Source organism: Drosophila bipectinata, chromosome XR, assembly GCF_030179905.1.
Source record: "Drosophila bipectinata strain 14024-0381.07 chromosome XR, DbipHiC1v2, whole genome shotgun sequence".
NCBI classification, from domain to species: domain Eukaryota; kingdom Metazoa; phylum Arthropoda; class Insecta; order Diptera; family Drosophilidae; genus Drosophila; species Drosophila bipectinata.
The window spans coordinates 13,653,400-13,671,662 of record NC_091735.1 but is presented as its reverse complement, the minus strand read 5'-3'; the positions used below and the strand labels follow the sequence as shown (position 1 = coordinate 13,671,662).

Sequence of the window (18,263 nt, the reverse complement as noted above, 5' to 3'; positions counted from 1 at the left end):
AAGACGATAGCTTCAAAACTGAGAGACTAGTTTGCGTAGAAACGGACAGACGGACAGACAGACGGACAGACGGACATGCTCATATCAACTCAGGAGGTGATCCTGATCAAGAATATATATACTTTATAGGGTCGGAGATGTCTCCTTCACTGCGTTGCACACTTTTGGACAAAATTATAATACCCTCTGCAAGGGTATAAAAAAAGCTTCTCCTGTAAAATTGGATTTTTTAACATACGATACTTTCGCGGAAATGCGTCGATATTGTGCTTTCTGTAGAGCTCGGTATTCACTAAGTACCGTACAGCTTCAAGGGCCCGAACGGGTCGAATAGTTTCAGTCATGAAATTGTGAGCGTACTCTAGTCTCCTTTTTAAATGGACTTGGATGACATGAGTAGAGTCGAAAGAGCGCGGAAGCGCAGTCACAATATCAGGAACTGAAATTGGAACGTTCACTACTGCCCCTCTGATTCCGCATTGCCTTTCATAGCCGAGGGAAATAATCCTCATAAAAGGGATTCTCGGCGAAATAAGGCGTTCTTCGAGGCAGGTGAGTCCATTTAAGCACTCAGGGATTTCTGGGAAGTCGAACCCATTAGAAAGGCAGAGTGATGGGAGTTTGCCCAAAGAGATGGCACGACGACAAGTGTGGCAAAAGTTATATTTACCGGACGGACTGGGAAACTTCCTTGACAGATAAAAGGCGTTGCCAACGTTTAGGAGAGGAAATTTAGAGGAGATAGCCAGGATGTATAGTCCACTTACCTGCGAACGGAACCATGTTCCTCCACAGCAAATACAAATTTCCGTTGGTCTTTCCTTTATGTTCCTGTAATAAAGATCCCTCGCTGATACTCGAATCCTATTTCGCTGTTGTTCTCGTTCCTGATCGAGTTCGTCCTCCGAAAGTTGAGCTCTTGCGTCCATATTGCGTTGCGACTGCCTTTGGGAGGCGTCCAGTCGATTTTGGGGGTCCATCCTGAAGTTTATTAATCGATCCTCCGCCATTTGCCGAATTTGTTCTTCCCGAATCCTCCGCTGTTGTCGTGTTTCCCGGCGTTGTGATGTGTTTATCCGTTGCTCCTGTGTTCTTGCGATGGGATTTCTCCTGGTTGCAATGCTGTCTGTCCTCAAAATCCCTTCGTCGCTGTCGATGATCTTCAGTATTCCTTTCCTGTTCTCTGGCTCGTTCCTCTGAGTCCTCGCGATGAGCAGCTCGCGCTGCGGCGTCCCGAATTCGCTCTTGAATTCGAAATTCGGGATTGGTCCTCCGAGAGGCATGGTCAGCAGTATTTTGCACCTGCTCTTGTCGCCGCTCCTCGAAGTCCTCTCGACGAATAGCACGCGCTGTGGCGTCCCGTACCCGTTCCGGATTTCGGTACTCAGGAATAGTCCTCCGCGTCGCATGATCAGCAGTATTTTGCACCTGCTCTCGTCGCCGCTCCTCAAGGTCCTCTCGGCGGGCCGAGTGTGCCTCCATGTCCCTAATCCGTTCGGGAATTCGGTGCTCTGGATTATCCCTCCGTGTAGAATGGTCAGCAGTGTTTTGTAACTGCTCTCGTCGCCGCTCCTCGGGGTCCCCTCGACGGGTCGCCCGTGCTTCCATGTCCCGAATCCTCTCTGAAGCACGATAGTCTGGGTTCTGTCGACGATCAAAATGCGATTCTGCGTCCCGAATCCGCTCTGCGAAACGTATTTCAACAGTGTTTTGCAACTGCTCTCGTCGCCGTTCCTCCGGGTTCTCCCGACGGTTCGCACGTGCTTCCATGTCCCGAACCCTCTCTGGAACACGGAATTGAAGATCCAGTCGCCGATCAGCATGTGCTGCAGTATCCCGAAGGCGCTCTAGATTGCGAATCCTTTCGCTGCGTCTCCTCTGAGCCCGTGCTGCGGAATTCTGCGCACGACTTTCCTCCTGTAAGTCTGGGTTGCTTGCTCGTACATTGGCGATGTGTTGCGAGTTCCTGCTTCTTATTTCCACCGCATTTTGTTGGTAGCGGGCTCTGCTGCGGTTTAAAGCAGCTTGGCGGCGTTGCTCCTGGGATGTGCGGGAAACACGTGGCATTTTTTGCGTGCTGTTGGAAAAAAATCAAATTAAATTATTTTCACAATTATGGAATTCACAGTTATGGCAAAAAATGGAAATAGGAAATTTACAAAGGATTAAATTCCTTCTTCATAAATCTCATATCAAGGGATGCTTTTAGGGGAATAGACTTACCAAAATATATGTTTTAAGAATTATTTCTTTTATTTTAAACACACACTTTTTGTCACTGGTAAAAAAATAAAACTTTCACTCTTTAAATTTAACACTGGCAAAAAAATACTTTTCACGCACTTTAAATTAACTGAATTTTAACTGACAGAGTAACGTCGTCACTCGATTAAATTTTTTTTTAGACTGATCTACGGATTAGTGGTTCTTTCAATATATAGGCAAGTTAGGTAATATTAAAAAAAAAACGAATAATCCCTTAACCCTTTAAGGTTACACAGTTTTACCCTTTTTGTCAAGGCAATAAAATGTCAGGATCATATTATATACCTGTTTTACCTGTTGTGTTATGAATTTAGGCGTTACGAATATTTACAACCTAAATTTGAGGGATAATATTATTCCGATTCAACCAATCAGGAAAAAGGTAATACCTGATATTTTAAAGTTCCTCAGTACCCATATAAATTGCATTGATATCTGTACTACCTGTTACGCAATAGAAAACCCTTGCACGTGTTCATTCAACGAAGGAGGATTTCCATTGAACCAATTGGCGGCATTACCTGGATTAGGTCATCATGGGATAATCCCATGGTTTCCTCGTAATAAAAATTCGGGTGTTATTTAAAAAGTAAAGGGTTGTAAACTTAACAATGAAAATGAACACAATTTTATGATCTTTAATAACCTACTACCAGGAAACCCAGTATAACAAATGAATATGTTAAATCCCTTACATAGTATTCTTAAAAATGATAAAAAGCCAAACTATACCCAATTTAAAGTGTACTAGGTATACTAAATAGTTTTAGTGTTTTATTTTTTCCACAATTTACTGCAAGGGTATATCAACTTCGGCTCCGCCCGAAGTTAGCTTTCCTTTCTTGTTATTTCTAACATTTTCCCTTTACTATATTTTTAAATTGTGCATATATTGAGTTGTAATGTGTCTCGTCGTCCAGGGATCCCATCCAGTTGGTATCAAGTCGATTTGTATGAATATTCTTTGGGTTCTTTATTATTGATCTTTATTTTTTGGAGCAGCCATTATTGCCACTCCAAGCTCCCAAAAGGCTCTAATCCTTTACAATATTTCTAGGAGTTGGGAAGTCTAGGTCTCGTAGCTGCGCTGCCAACAGCGGCAGATGGTTATATTTTTTCGTTATTATTTATATTTATTCTTTCAGAATTTGAAAATGGCTTGTGCATTAATAAGAGCATCAGCTAGCATTCCTGTATTCATCATAAAGCTTAGAGGCCCAGACGACCGAGGGGCGCTCGAGAAACGATTTGTTAGTACGTATTAAGCTATTTGTAATTTGTTCAGCTAGGAGGAGTTAGTAAGAAAATGTAAAATTCTATATTTTAAATTAGAGGGACAGGAAAGAGATGTTTTTGAGTAAAGACTAATGTAGTTCGAACATAATACCCTAAAAGGGTCATGCAGTGTAGCATATGTAGAACGAAAATGGCTAAGGAATAGAGGACTAAAGTTTCGAGTCCTTCTATTAGGAATGTTCAATTTTAAGCGTGTTAGTAAATGCTGGCTATCTACATCCCCGTTAATAAGGTTATGCAGAAAAACTACACCGAGCATTGTCCTACGATTTGTTAAGCTAGGTAAGTTGATAAGTAAAAGTCTGCTACTGTAGGATGGAAGCTGAAGATTTACATCCCAGTATAGACCTCTAAGAGCGAATATTAAAAAATTCTTTTGTACTCTTTTCTTACAAAATTCAATGCGGTCCTTATGTACTCCATATTGGGGACTCCAGACACATGAACCGTACTCCAATATAGGACGGACCAAAGAAATAAATAGTGTTTTGGTTATATAGGGGTCATTAAATTCTTTTGACCACCTTTTGATAAAACCAAGGACTCCTTTAGCCTTATTAACCATTAAGGAAATATGGTCGGCAAATTTAAGTTTGATGTCTAATAGGATGCCGAGATCATTAACCTGGGTTAATTTTTCTAAGGCAATCCCATTAATAGAATAAGTAGCTTGCAGAGGGCAAGAACGATAAAAAGACATATGTTTGCATTTAGATCCATTAAGTATTAGATCATTAGCTTAACACCATTTTTGAAAGTTATCAAAGTCAGACTGAAGACTGCATTGGGCAGAGATGGATTTGTACTGAAGACAAAGCTTTACATCATCTGCATTCATAAGAACTAGAGAGTTCGTTAAAGCAAGGGGCGAGTCATTAATAAAAAGCGTGAATAATAGCGGGCCAAGACGACTTCCTTGAGGGACGCCAGATGTAGCACGGACCAGACGGGACTGTATGTTTTTAAATAAGACTCTTTGTGTCCTTCCATCTAGGTAGCTGGAGATCCACGTTAAGAGGTCTTTAAGAAAACCCAGCATATTCAGTTTACTCAACAAGAGTGAGTGATTAACTGAATCAAATGCTTTGCTGAAGTCTGTGTAAATTACATCGGTTTGATATCCCTTACAAAAGCCATCTATGACAAAGGATGTCAACTCCAATAAGTTTGTGGTGGTGGAGCGACGCTTAGTAAAGCCATGCTGACAAGGAGTGATGATCGAAGAGCAAAGGTGTTGCAAATGAGGGGTAATTAATTTTTCAAATAACTTTGGAATTGCCGACAACTTAGAGATGCCTCTGTAGTTGGCAGCCTCGGACTTTTTCCCCTTTTTATGTAGGGGAATTATAAATGATTCCTTCCACTTAAGAGGAAAAATCGAGGTTTCCAAAGATAAGTTGAAAAGTCTTAGAAGAGGTTTGCACAGAGCCCTGGCGCAGTATTTTAGCACACAGCCTGGTACTCCGTCGGGGCCTGGCGAATAAATGCGTTTTACCCTTAAAAGACCAGATAATAAGTTGTTCTCAGAAAAAGACGAACAGAAAATAAGATTTGCTGCTTGAATGTTATATGCGTAAGGCTGATCAGTCAATTTAGGAGGAGAATAATTTGTTTGAAAAAATTCTGCGAATAGATCGGCAATGGCGTGATCCGAAGTCGCAGAGGAATTTTCAAACGTAAGCAGAGGTGAAAAAGATACGTGTTTACGCTTAGTGTTTACAAAATTATAAAACTGCTTTGGATCCTGAGTAAATTGAATCCGGCAGCGGTCAATATAATTCTGTCAATATAATATATAACATTCTGCGTTATGCACGGTAAAGTTCGTCCGAGCTAGTAGGTATCTTGAGAAATCAACACTACTGCAGGTTTTTTTATATTTGACTAAAAGCTTATTTTGTTTATTTTTTAAGTTAGTAAGGCACCTTGTAAACCAAGGAGGATTTGTTGAAGCGGACGGATATTTCCAAGGCACACATGAGTCAAAAAATGTATTTAAAGTAAAATAAAATTTTTCTAAAGTGACATTAAGATCAGTGCACGCCAGAATATCAGACCAGTCAAATGTATCGATAAGGCTATTAAGTTTCTGAAAATCAGCTTTACGGAAACAGCGAATCTTATTTACCACGCTCGGAGACATCTGATCGATACCAGGAGTGGTTTCGATTGAGACCTCCAGTGTGGGGTGATATGGATCCTCTGGGGATGAAAGGGGAAAAGCTCTGGAGAGAGAAGTACCATCAGGATCAGATACAAAACATAAGTCTAAGAGCCGACCTAGCGAATTTCTAACATGATTGATCTGACCTAGGGACATGTCAAACATGCCCGCGGTGAAGTCATGGTAAGTTATAAGAGACAAAGATGGTGAGTTATCGACGTTGGACCACTTTAATTCTGGGATATTAAAGTCGCCCACCGCTATGAGTTGGTCACGATCCGTCATAAGTTTAAAGACGTGTCGAATAGCGGACAAATGCTGCCAATATGTAGGTGGTTCAGACATAGACGGTATATATGAACATGTAATGTATAAAGCTTTAACGGACATAGTGATTTTAACGCAAATAAATTCTATGTCACCAAACTCATGGGATTTCACCTCTTCAGAAGCAAGAGTAGAGTCTACCGAAATGAGGACTCCACCTCCTCTTCGCTGAGATCGATCCGGTCTAAAAGTGGAGTACTTACTTGGAAAAACTTCGGAGCTAAAGATCTCCGGATTTAACCAAGTTTCTGTAAATGCTATTATATGGGATGCAAAGAAAGAACTATCAGAATATAGCTTGGGGAGTTTGCTACGTAGCCCCCTAGTATTCTGATAGGTAAGAGTTAGTGGGGAAACTAGTTTTTTGGGTTAGTGGCCAAAGAAGAGGTGGAGGGTTGGTCAGTGGTTCCGATATTGGGGAGTCTCACTCCCACTGGTTTATTAACTTTTTTTTTCACGGAACTAGGCTGATGTTCTTGGACGAAAAGATTCTCTGGCCAAAAACTGGGAGAACAAATCGTCTTGAACATCATCGCGGGCACACGAATCTTGAAAGAAGACGTGCGCCTTGTATAATTATATTTAAATTTTTGTATGTCCTCCACCTTTATATCGGCTTTAGTTTTGGCTTTGATATAAGCCGAGATATCAATCTCTGAAGTATTAGGGGCAAGCCGAGAAACAAATATATGTTTCGATGGAGGAATCACCTGTAAGGGTTTTGGTGTCGCATGTACGAGAACTCCAGCATCAGTCGGTGCCGGTGGTCCGGACTGTGGAATACCCTTTTGGGATGCCATGGCGGACATATCGGACAATTGCTCATTATCCCTGAGAAATGCTGACGAATTTTTCTCAGTTCTAGCCCTTGGGGTGGCCAGAGATATAAGCGGCTGCATTAATGTCGGCTGAGCAGGCTGAGGCGGATCAGAAACAGCGGATTTCTTACGCTTAGGGGACTCATTTAGCAGCTGAAGGCCACTAAACTGAGTGTCCAGCGCACAGAGCTGTTCATTGATTTTACGAAAACCAGTGATCAGCTCTTTAAATCCATTTTTGGTCTGTCTCATGAACGACCTCATTTTGCCTTGCACAGCACGACAATTTTCACAACAATAATGTATCCCAGACCTACGGGAAATGGCATCCGAAACTGATGCAGTGAAACCGGCACACTTGGCGTGCACGACGTTTTCACATAACCAGCAATGGATGCTAGGCTGGGATGTGGAAATTGTCTTGTTACAAGACTTAATGGCACAGACCAGTTTAAATTCCATTTTATTTATTTTTATTTTTTTTTTTTATTTAATAAAACAAAAATTAATATTTAAAAAGTTAAAAAACACAATACCTTGAACCACTGTGCCAAACAAGAAGCCGAAGCGAGAGCTTTGAAATAGTGCAAAAGAGAAATGCAGAAATAGAGATAAGCCGGGGAAGAAGAAGAGCTGAGCTATGCTTGGAATAGAATTTAGACAAATTATTAATTCGACTCCAAGTATACCACAGCACTCGCGAAGCGATACGGTTTAGGCTTTAAGATTGTTAAGATTCACAAGATTTAATTCACAAAGTATGTAAACACCGGTTTACCAATATTTGTCATAAACGCAGTGCGCACAAAAAAAACACGACCGTTCGCTTGAAAGAAAGAGAGGGAAGTTATGATTAAAATTATTTCCCATTTTAGTGGTATTATTATTTTGTCGTATTTGATCAAGTCGTAAGTTGTTTCCCCGATATTTACTTTCATTTTAAAATCCATTAAACCTATTTGCGAATTGAGCACGGAGCAGTTGTTTGATTCTAATTCTTGGACCTTTGCCAAAGCATTGGGTAAATCTGGTGGACTTAATGAGAAAAAAGTTTCTGAAATAGATCCAGAATAGGTCCGGATATAAATACTCGTAGAGCAATTCTCCTTATTGAATTGTTTGTTTCTTTGGTAATTACACTGTCCTTTCCGTATGTCATTATGGTTTTATTTATTGACTTCATTATAGTACTCAGTAATTGTTATTCGTCCTTGCCTGAGGATACTTAGTTCTGACTCGAGAACATGTATTGGTCGTTTGTCACTATATATAAAGTCCAATCGGGATAAGATTGCTTTAAAGTTTAAAACTGTACCATGATTGGTAAGAGCATCATGGGCAGCTCCCATAATTTTATTTCGTAAAATTGTTAGGGCGATAAAATATTGTTTACTTTCAATTTTATAGAGACTCATTGCAGTTTCTGCAGCTTCCCTCCAACCTACATATTGTGTTGGTTCCCCTGTGAAATTTGGTAAGGATTTTACCACTTCAAGTGTTGTATCGCATTTTATAGCTGGGTCAATTGTTTGTACTTTATAATCTTCCACAGTTTTTGCATCTGTGGCTAGCCTTCCTTCTAAACATTCTACTTTCCTGCTAACTTCATTCAATTGAGCGTTTATTAATCTTTTTATCAATTCTACTGTTAAACTGCCGGCTGTGGCTACACTGCCTGCAGAAAAACTTGGTGCTGAACCTCCGGTTGCCATTGTTAGATTTAATTCACAAAAGCTATATATCAAATCTTCCAGATTTTTTCTTTATATTGTTTGTTAAATCGCGAATCTTACTTTTTGCAATATATAAATCTTATATTATTTTTCTCAAATTCACTGATCTTAAATTATAATATATTATTATTTTAAATTAATTCCTCACGATATTGTCCCGTTGGGGTCTTCTTTCTGTGTGGTTGGTGGTTGATCGTCCTTCCTGGATACAGTTGATTAATGGATGGAGAATGTCCTGTCTTCCTTCCTTGGTTTTTCTTGTTGGAGCGAGTTGTCGTTTTTATTTGAGAATGTCCTGCCTTCCTTCCTTGGTTTTTCTTGTTAGAGTTGTCGTTTTATTTGTTTTTGTTGTTTTTGTTTTTATTTTTTTGTGCGTTGATTTTTTAGTTTTGTGTTCTTGTAATTGTTTGGTTTAAAATTTCGGTCCACCTTTGTTTTAATTTACTGTTTATGGATTTTTTCATTAATTAATTTCCATTTACTTTGTTGTTAACGATCACTGTCACTTGGTAGTGTCGTTTGGTGGATGTTTTAATTTTTCCACTCAAAATGTTGAGTTGTTGACCGCGCGAGTTCCGTTTATGTTTAACTTATTTTTCATTAAACAATTTTTTTGGAGCATTATGTGACGCGGCCCCATGTTGGGCGCCAGTTAAATTTTTTGTAGTTCGGTGAATTAAAAATATGTAAATTTTATTTATTAATTATACAACTTGGTGGTAAGCCTTTATTTATTAAACTTAATTATTACAAGACATACATTACTATACAATACAATTATTACTTTTTATTTTTAATTATTTTCCGTCAACCGTTCGCGGTCTCGGTCAAAATAGGACTGACTTCTTAATTCTAAATCTGATCTAAAGAACCTCGGCCATCAGTTGTGTTTAGATTAGAGACTTAAGATGAAAATGTCGCATCTTATTGTGAAATTCGATTAAGCTGATCGATGCAATTTGGTGGGTACTTGAAACGCAAAAGGCGTAATTGATTGGGCTTCGGAGGGAAGCTGATGTTTACTTTTGATTTTGATTTGTTTATGGGGAACCGAGATCGGACCTCAGAGCCAAAAACAAAACCGAAAGCAAATGCAGAGTTTGAAAATATTGTTTTTAAAATTCATAAGTGGAAAGCCATAAGTGGCCTGGATTTATGAGTTGGATAATTGAGCCAAAGACAAAGCCAAAGGCAAATGCAGAGATTGAAAATATTGTTTATAAAAGCCATAAGTGGCTTGTATTTACGTGTTGGATAACTTACATGCATACGCGTATTTGACGTAAGAAATCAGACGATTGTCAATTTACTCCCTCCTGCAGGGGATCATAATCATTTCTTCTGCGTTATCATTTCTTTCGAGTCTTCGGATTGGTTTTCCCGATTCGTTGACAGGAAAATTACATTCAACAGAGATACCTGTTTTCCATTTTCGAGGATCAATAGGTTTTGAGGTTATTGGAAATATAATTGGCAGCACTACCCGATATATATCGCGAGCATTGTTATTTTATAAGTATCTCCTCTAAGGCCTCTCTTCTGTTCTGTTAATGTGAATGAGTTTATACCTCAGTATAACTCATAATCATTCGCGTACAACTGATTTCAAAAATGGAGTGGATGAAAATGAACAGCCTAAAATCCATGGAACCAGGAATCAAGGAGCTACAGTAAAAAATGGTTTATTCAACGGCTTATTATCTGTAAAACGGAAGGCTGGAGGGCCACAGAAAACTAGACACCAAGATGGAAATTGGTCCGTTATTGTCCGTCCCTCCTGTTCCTGTTTCTCACCCGTGATGTACCTGAAAAGATAAGAAAAAGGAAAAACCAAAAATTAAACGAATTCCTATCAGCGTGTATCGAACTGACATCAACAATTTTGCCACTATTTTCCTCCTTTTCTGGATCCTTGTTGTCCTACGAAGCCTTTTCTGTGATAATTTGTGACTTTTCCCGACGATTTCCTCCCGGATGATTTTTGACAACGGCGATGACCTGCAATGAGAAATAATCTGTGATATTTTACGACAAGGATTATCTCTGATTTTGTGATGTTTATTTTCCTTCGTTGGATGACTTTAACCCCTCTGGACATTGGATGTTTTTTATTTTGACGACGGCCTCCTGAAATATTAATTGGAATTTGTGGAATTTAATAATAAGACAATGGATACTCACCCTAAGCTACTTTTGACTGGATTCCCTTTTCTTTTTGATGTCACTTTCTGCGTTTTTAGATCCGTCTTCGTCCGTCCTCATGTCCGCTCATCCGTCCATGTTCCTAATTTCGTCCTTCATGTTTTCCGGATTTTTTGGCTTGCATCCTTCCCTGGGGTCCTTTGAGATGGCGCCGCACCAATTTTCCCGGTTCTCCGGGAAAGTTGCCCCTCGCGGCAATACTCCGGTAATTCTCTCCCCTCTTGGATCATACAGAATTTGCACCCGACGGCGGCGGTCGTTGCTAAAAAATTTTTCAAGCTTGCAATATTGAAAACTGTTAATGTAAAGCTGTATATTTTAAAAACAAATTCAATAAGTTAAAGACGACGAAAATAAAACAACAAAAATAAAAACGAAGAAAAACCAAGAATTAAACTCTTGTGGCGGTGATTAAATATTACATCAATTTCTGCGCAACACGACAGAAAGAGCGACATAAATACTAAAGAAAGAGACATACGAAGAAACGCAAGGAGAAGAAAGGAGAGAAATTTATAATAGATGACAGCTATAGATCGGACGAGGAAATTCGTTTTGAAATTTCATCCTCAATTTCATGGATATTACCAGACAATTCCTCACCCCAACGCGATGAGTACGCATCCAAAATGGATGGTTCCTTTCTTGTTTATATTTTTTCTCGTCCTCCCTAGGTTGTGGATACTACATTTTCCAATAAACTCCCTAATAATTCCCCTAATATTATTTTGGGGAAACGTTTGGAGAGGACCGATGCCAACCAACACCAGCCCAAAGAAATGTGAATACTTGCGCTAGCGGAAACACAGTTACAGCAGCACATTCTATTGGCTGTTCTAACTGTCTTTTCCACACACACATATCTCCTCAGCTCCGACAATTCTTTTCGGCGCGGAAAAAAGCGTTCTCCTGGAGGAGCTTTCTGAGAAGCCATATAAATATAAATCTAACAAAATTATTTGCAGCCTTGATAAGTAGAGTTAAATAGATTTAATATTTGAATGTATCTTTCTTATAAGAGAATTTTACAAAATAAAATCAGTTTCTAATCGGAATTCATTGGAGTAAGACCTTTATTTGGGGCTCCTCTTAACACCTACTGTCATGCTACTAATAGCAATTCGGCTCAGGGCGCCACCTGTTGTCTTGATAAAAGAGCCCATGTAGATAACAAAACCAAAGCCAATGATGAGTCGGGAGCCACGGGAGTCTTTATTGGGACTAAAGATAAGATCCAGTCGGTGCAGCTCCTTTTCTCGGAGTTGACCCAATTTGCCTCCGCCAACCCCGCCTAGCCACATACTCGCCCCTCTTCCAGTGAGGTCAGCTTGCCTGATCCTGGCTCTCTGGTGGTGGGCGCCAATGCGGTTGTGCACACTACTCCAAACACCATCAAGGAAAGGCTTGGGAATGCCAATTACTGGGGCATCCTGGATCTGGATATCTCTCCCGTTTTAGGGCCAAGCTTGTGGGCCACACATAAAAAGCACCAAATCAGAATTTGAAGGAAACGGAAATTAAAAATCAAGACCTTTGGCTGGGTTTGTTAAAAAAATTTTCGGACGGACCGGAAGAGGACAAGAGAAGGACATATGACAGACTTAAAAATATTGAAGAAAAACTTGACAGAATTTGTTTAATATTTCACAAAATTAATAATCTACTTGACGTGACGGATTTTGTCTTGTAACATTTACAACGTCACTTATATACACAACTCTATTGAAATGGCTTCCGCAAGCAGCGATTCCCTTCAAGAATTGCTGAAAGACAATGAGCTCTTCTACGTTTAAGTCCTGTCTATACATGTCCTGTCCTCCCCTGATTGTTTTTCTGTCCTGTTTACATTTCAGATGCCACCCTGTTCCTGAAAAATAAAAGAATAATCCAATTAAACATTGCCCTTATCAGCATAATTTATTGGAACTTTCTTTGAATGTTTGTGCTGTCCTGAACATCCTAATGTCGACTGTTCAAGCATTGAACACGATTGTAGGCATAAATTCCAAAAATAGAGTTTCAAGAGATCGGTACCATGGAAATATGAGATAAACAGCATGGTCTAAAACCGATCCCCTGCAGCCTAGCATAAATAACACAAAAATATGTAGTGCGCTTATCGCACTTGAGAAAGGGTCGCATAGCAGGTCAGCGTGCAGTGCGTTGATAAGTAGTTTTAAATAGTTTTAAGATTTTCATGTATCTTATTTATAAGAGAATTGTACAGAATAAAATCAGTTTCTAAACGGAATTCATTGGAGTGCGACCTTATTATTTGGGGCTCCTCTTAACATTTGGTCCATCGAGACACCCTGACATTAGTAGGGAGTAAATAGGCAATCGGCTGATTTCTTGCGTCATATCCGTGTATGCATGTATATGTTGGTGGGAACGTAAATCCACAATCCAATATACACTCACATATATATATACTCCTAAATAAAAAATACATATTGACCTTTCATCCGACCCTGACATAAATATGTCTCCTGCAAGAAAGTGATAAAAAGGGATCGCAGCAGGTCAATTGTTTCGTTTTTTTTTTATGTTGACCCTTCAGGGTGGATTTTCACTTTTCTGCGAAAAGGTTTTCTTGTGATATACTTACTCCTTGTAAAATTCTGTATTATATTTTGTATTATAAAATTAAATATCTTTATATAAATCCGAATTAATTTAAAATTAATTTAAAAAGAATTGGAGTTAAAAATCCTTTTAAATGATATGCAACACCATAATAAAGTAGTATGTAATTAGGCAAACGATGATCCTGGCAAGTTTCATTTTTACATGGTCTTTTCTTTACATGCATATTTCCCTTAATGGGAACCAATGCAAGATATCAGAAAATATAGAAAACATAGACTGCGATGATCCTGACATGATCGTTTGCTTTTATGCCAATAGAGGGCGTAACGTATAAAATATTACGGTAGATGGCGATGCCCAATTTTATACAAACTTGACCCATAGATGGCGCCACTAAACTTACGTCGTACGCCGTTTGCCTAACTACATACTACTAAAATTTTTCTGGCGCTTATACGCCGTTTGCCTAATTCCCTACAAATTCAACTCCTCACATGCGACACCTGTGGAAAGTTCACCACTTGACACACCTGTAGAAAATTCAGGATCGCTACCTGGATAATATTCAGGATCGTAAAAAAAATGTTAGCCTAATTCCCTACAAATTCAACTGCCCTCTTAAGATACCTGCCTAAGATTCAGGATTGTGAAAAAATAAGTTCATTTAAAAGTATATTTTACTACAATTCTTTTGTAATTAATTTAAAATTAATGATGAAGAACAAATGATTATTTAAAAAAAAATTACAAAAATTTTATTATGGTGTTGCATATCCTTTAAAAGGATTTTTAACTCCAATTCTTTTTAAATTAATTTTAAATTAACTCGGATTTATATAAAGATATTTAATTTTATAATACGAAATATAATACAGAATTTTACAAGGAGTAAGTATATCACAAGAAAACCTTTTCGCAGAAAAGTGAAAATCCACCCTGAAGGGTCAACATAAAAAGAAACGAAACAATTGACCTGCTGCGATCCCTTTTTATCACTTTCTTGCAGGAGACATATTTATGTCAGGGTCGGATGAAAGGTCAATATGTAATTTTTATTTAGGAGTATATATATATATATATATGTGAGTGTATATTGGATTGTGGATTAACGTTCCCACCAACATATACATGCATACACGGATATGACGCAAGAAATCAGCCGATTGCCTATTTACTCCCTACTGTAGGCTCTAGGCTCTAAGCGTTATCTTTTCTTTCGAGTCTTCTGATTGGTTTTCCCGATTCATTAACCGGAAAAATGTGTGGAAAAATGGGGTGGTTTTCATGCGTTAACTCATGAACATGTATTGATGATACCAATACATTTAAACACAAGTACTTACCTGTTTTCCGTTTTCGAGTATCAATAGGTTTTGAGGTTTATGCTAAGAATCAAATTTTTAGTATAAATCTTGCCTTGCCGGTTAAAGCAATTTTTACGCTTTTTCTTTTTTACAAAAAATTAAAAACAAAAATATGAGCGAGTTAGAAATTATATTCGAGGACACCCAACCAGCTCTTAGTGACATTTGTGTATCGAACGGTGCACTTTTATCATTAATTGGTATTGGGGAGAAAACCCAAGAAGAGCTTTTTAAGAATCTAGAGGATGATTCTCTGTCATCCATATACGATTTATTGACACCAACATGGGATTATTCGAGGATAAAACGTATGCCCCGGACTCTCAAAAAAATATATTCGAGGAATTCGACGACGACGACATACCAGTTTCTCCGTGCTTCATTCCGGAGACCCCCGAGGGAGAGAAAAAATCATCAACAGAATTTTCTTTCCCGGACGATGACCACATATTTTTTGAAATAAATGACGGAAATGATATTTACATAAGTTACATATTACATATACATAAGTAGTTACATAGTTTATTTACATAAATAAAAGACTATATTACCATATTTCATTATTATATAATTATTTTTATTTCATGAAAAATGTATTCAAAAAACAAAAAAAATTACTTTTGGATTTATTTTTATCAAGGTGTAGTTCAAATTTATTCGAAATTGAATGAAAAACAATATTTGAAATTTAAAAGAAATATTTTGAAGTTCGTGTTAAGTTAATTATTTTCATTAATATCGTTGGATGATCCATTAAGAAATGGGTGTATAATTCACTTCGTAGACAGTACTTTTTTACTTCAGGACATAAGTTGCAGTTATACTATAAGGATCGGGCTTTTGTATGCTTGAATTTGTGTTTTTTTTGTATTGTCACGTTTTAATCCATACCGATATTTAAAGGAAGGACTTTCTATACAGAGTTCACAAACGAAAGTTTTCATTTTGAAAATTTGAAAATTAACTGATCAAAATCAAACCTAGAACTTCTTTTATATATTTTTAAGAGTGAATCTATGCTATTGTTTATAATTTACATACATATTTTAAAATGAAATAACCATACAGCCATCTCTTTCATTCCTAATAAAATTAGCAAATTCATAGCTATAAAGTCCTTATATACCCAAATACATTTATAACAAGAAAGGAAAGCTAACTTCGGGCGGAGCCGAAGTTTATATACCCTTGCAGTTAAAACCGGATATATATCGCAAACATCGGATATAGTTGGCCGATCCTTATGGGAATAGGAATATATAATCCAATTTATTACAATACAAAATCTAAAAAAAGTCCCAAACTTCTATCTTCAAAAATACGAAAGTTGATATTTCTACCGAATACCATTTCCGATCGTTCAGTTATATGGCAGCTATGGGATATAGTCGGCCGATCCTAATGAAATTTGGTAGGTTGGATCAACTGACCAAGAATTAAATCTGTACTAAGTTCCAGCTTTCTATCTTCAAAAACACGAAAGTTGGGTCATTTCCGATCGTTCAGTTATATGGCAGCTATAGGATATAGTCGGCCGATCCTTATGAAATTTGGCATGACGTAATGTTTTGCCAAATATAGCTCACATGTCAAATTTGAACTCTCTAACTCTAAAAACACCAAAGTTATACCATTTCCGATCAATCAGTTATATGGCAGCTATAGGATATAGTCGGCCGATCCGGGCCGTTCCGACTTATATACTGCGTGCAAAGGAAAGAAGGGTGTGTGCAAAGTTTCAAGACGATAGCTTTAAAACTGAGAGACTAGTTCGCGTAGAAACAGACAGACGGACAGACAGACGGACAGACGGACAGACGGACAGACGGACAGACGGACATGCTCATATCAACTCAGGAGGTGATCCTGATCAAGAATATATATACTTTATAGGGTCGGAGATGTCTCCTTCACTGCGTTGCACACTTTTGACCAAAATTATAATACCCTCTGCAAGGGTATAAAAAGGTCATGAGGTCATAAAAAGGTACATAGATATATATGTATGTTTATATATACACAAAGGCGAGTGAATTATTAAAAAGTATAAAAGAGCGGGATCACTGATTAAGTTGATTAGTACCTAACAGTAACCTTTTTGGAACGAAACCAGGAATACAAGAGTTATATATGATGGTATGTATACAAATTCTTACAACCAATAAAAAAACAAGAAAGCAAAGCTAACTTCGGGCGGAGCCGAAGTTGATATACCCTTGCAGTTAAAACCGGATATATATCGCAAACATCGGATATAGTTGGCCGATCCTTATGGGAATAGGAATATATAATCCAATTTATTACAATACAAAATCTAAAAAAAGTCCCAAACTTCTATCTTCAAAAATACGAAAGTTGATATTTCTACCAAATACCATTTCCGATCGTTCAGTTATATGGCAGCTATAGGATATAGTCGGCCGATCCTAATGAAAATGGTAGGTTGGATCAACTGACCAAAAATTTAATCCAATTCCAAGCTGTACCAAGTTCCAGCTTCCTATCTTCAAAAACACGAAAGTTGGGTCATATCCGATCGTTCAGTTATATGGCAGCTATAGGATATAGTCGGCCGATCCTAATGAAATTTGGTAGGTTGGATCAACTAACCAAAAATAGAATCTGTACTAAATTCCACCTTTCTATCTTCAAAAACACGAAAGTTGAATCATTTCCGATCGTTCAGTTATATGGCAGCTATAAGATATAGTCGGCCGATCCTTATGAAATTTGGCATGTCGTAAAAATTTGCCAAAAATAGGTCTCGTGTCAAATTTGAACTCTCTAACTTTAAAAACACCAAAGTTAAAGTTGCAGAGGGTATTATAATTTTGGTCAAAAGTGTGCAACGCAGTGAAGGAGACATCTCCGACCCTATAAAGTATATATATTCTTGATCAGTATCACCTCCTGAGTTGATATGAGCATGTCCGTCTGTCCGTCTGTCTGTCCGTCTGTCTGTCCGTCTGTCTGTTTCTACGCGAACTAGTCTCTCAGTTTTGAAGCTATCGTCTTGAAACTTTGCACACACCCTTCTTTCCTTTGCACGCAGCCAAATTTCATAAGGATCGGCCGACTATATCTTATAGCTGCCATATAACTGAACGATCGGAAATGATTCAACTTTCGTGTTTTTGAAGATAGAAAGGTGGAATTTAGTACAGATTCTATTTTTGGTTAGTTGATCCAACCTACCAAATTTCATTAGGATCGGCCGACTATATCCTATAGCTGCCATATAACTGAACGATCGGAAATGACCCAACTTTCGTGTTTTTGAAGATAGGAAGCTGGAACTTGGTACAGCTTGGAATTGGATTAAATTTTTGGTCAGTTGATCCAACCTACCATTTTCATTAGGATCGGCCGACTATATCCTATAGCTGCCATATAACTGAACGATCGGAAATGGTACTTGGTAGAAATATCAACTTTCGTATTTTTGAAGATAGAAGTTTGGGGACTTTTTTTTGATTTTTTATTTTAGTTAATTAGTTTTATTATG

General features: G+C 38.1%; 1 protein-coding gene across 1 annotated transcript; it reads right to left on the bottom strand.

The window, feature by feature from the left end:
• Window positions 1-864: 864 nt before the first annotated feature.
• LOC122321983 (trichohyalin-like) lies at window positions 865-12,106 on the bottom strand. The gene is made up of 4 exons (XM_070276488.1): window positions 11,906-12,106; window positions 10,528-10,601; window positions 1,366-2,077; window positions 865-1,242 (listed from the first exon to the last, which is right to left on the bottom strand). Exons 1-4 carry the CDS (start codon window positions 12,104-12,106, stop codon window positions 865-867), a joined length of 1,365 nt encoding a protein of 454 aa, XP_070132589.1.
• Window positions 12,107-18,263: the final 6,157 nt, after the last annotated feature.

Coding starts and splice junctions, on each gene's coding strand:
- LOC122321983 (XM_070276488.1), bottom strand. CDS start 12,106: ATGTGGCTAGGCGGGGTTGGCGGAGGCAAATTGGGTCAACTCCGAGAA. Junction 10,602..11,905: donor TTGCTATTAGTAGCATGACA/GTAGGTGTTAAG, acceptor TTCTCATTGCAG/GTCATCGCCGTTGTCAAAAA. Junction 1,243..1,365: donor AGTACCGAAATCCGGAACGG/GTACGGGACGCC, acceptor CGAATTCAAGAG/CGAATTCGGGACGCCGCAGC.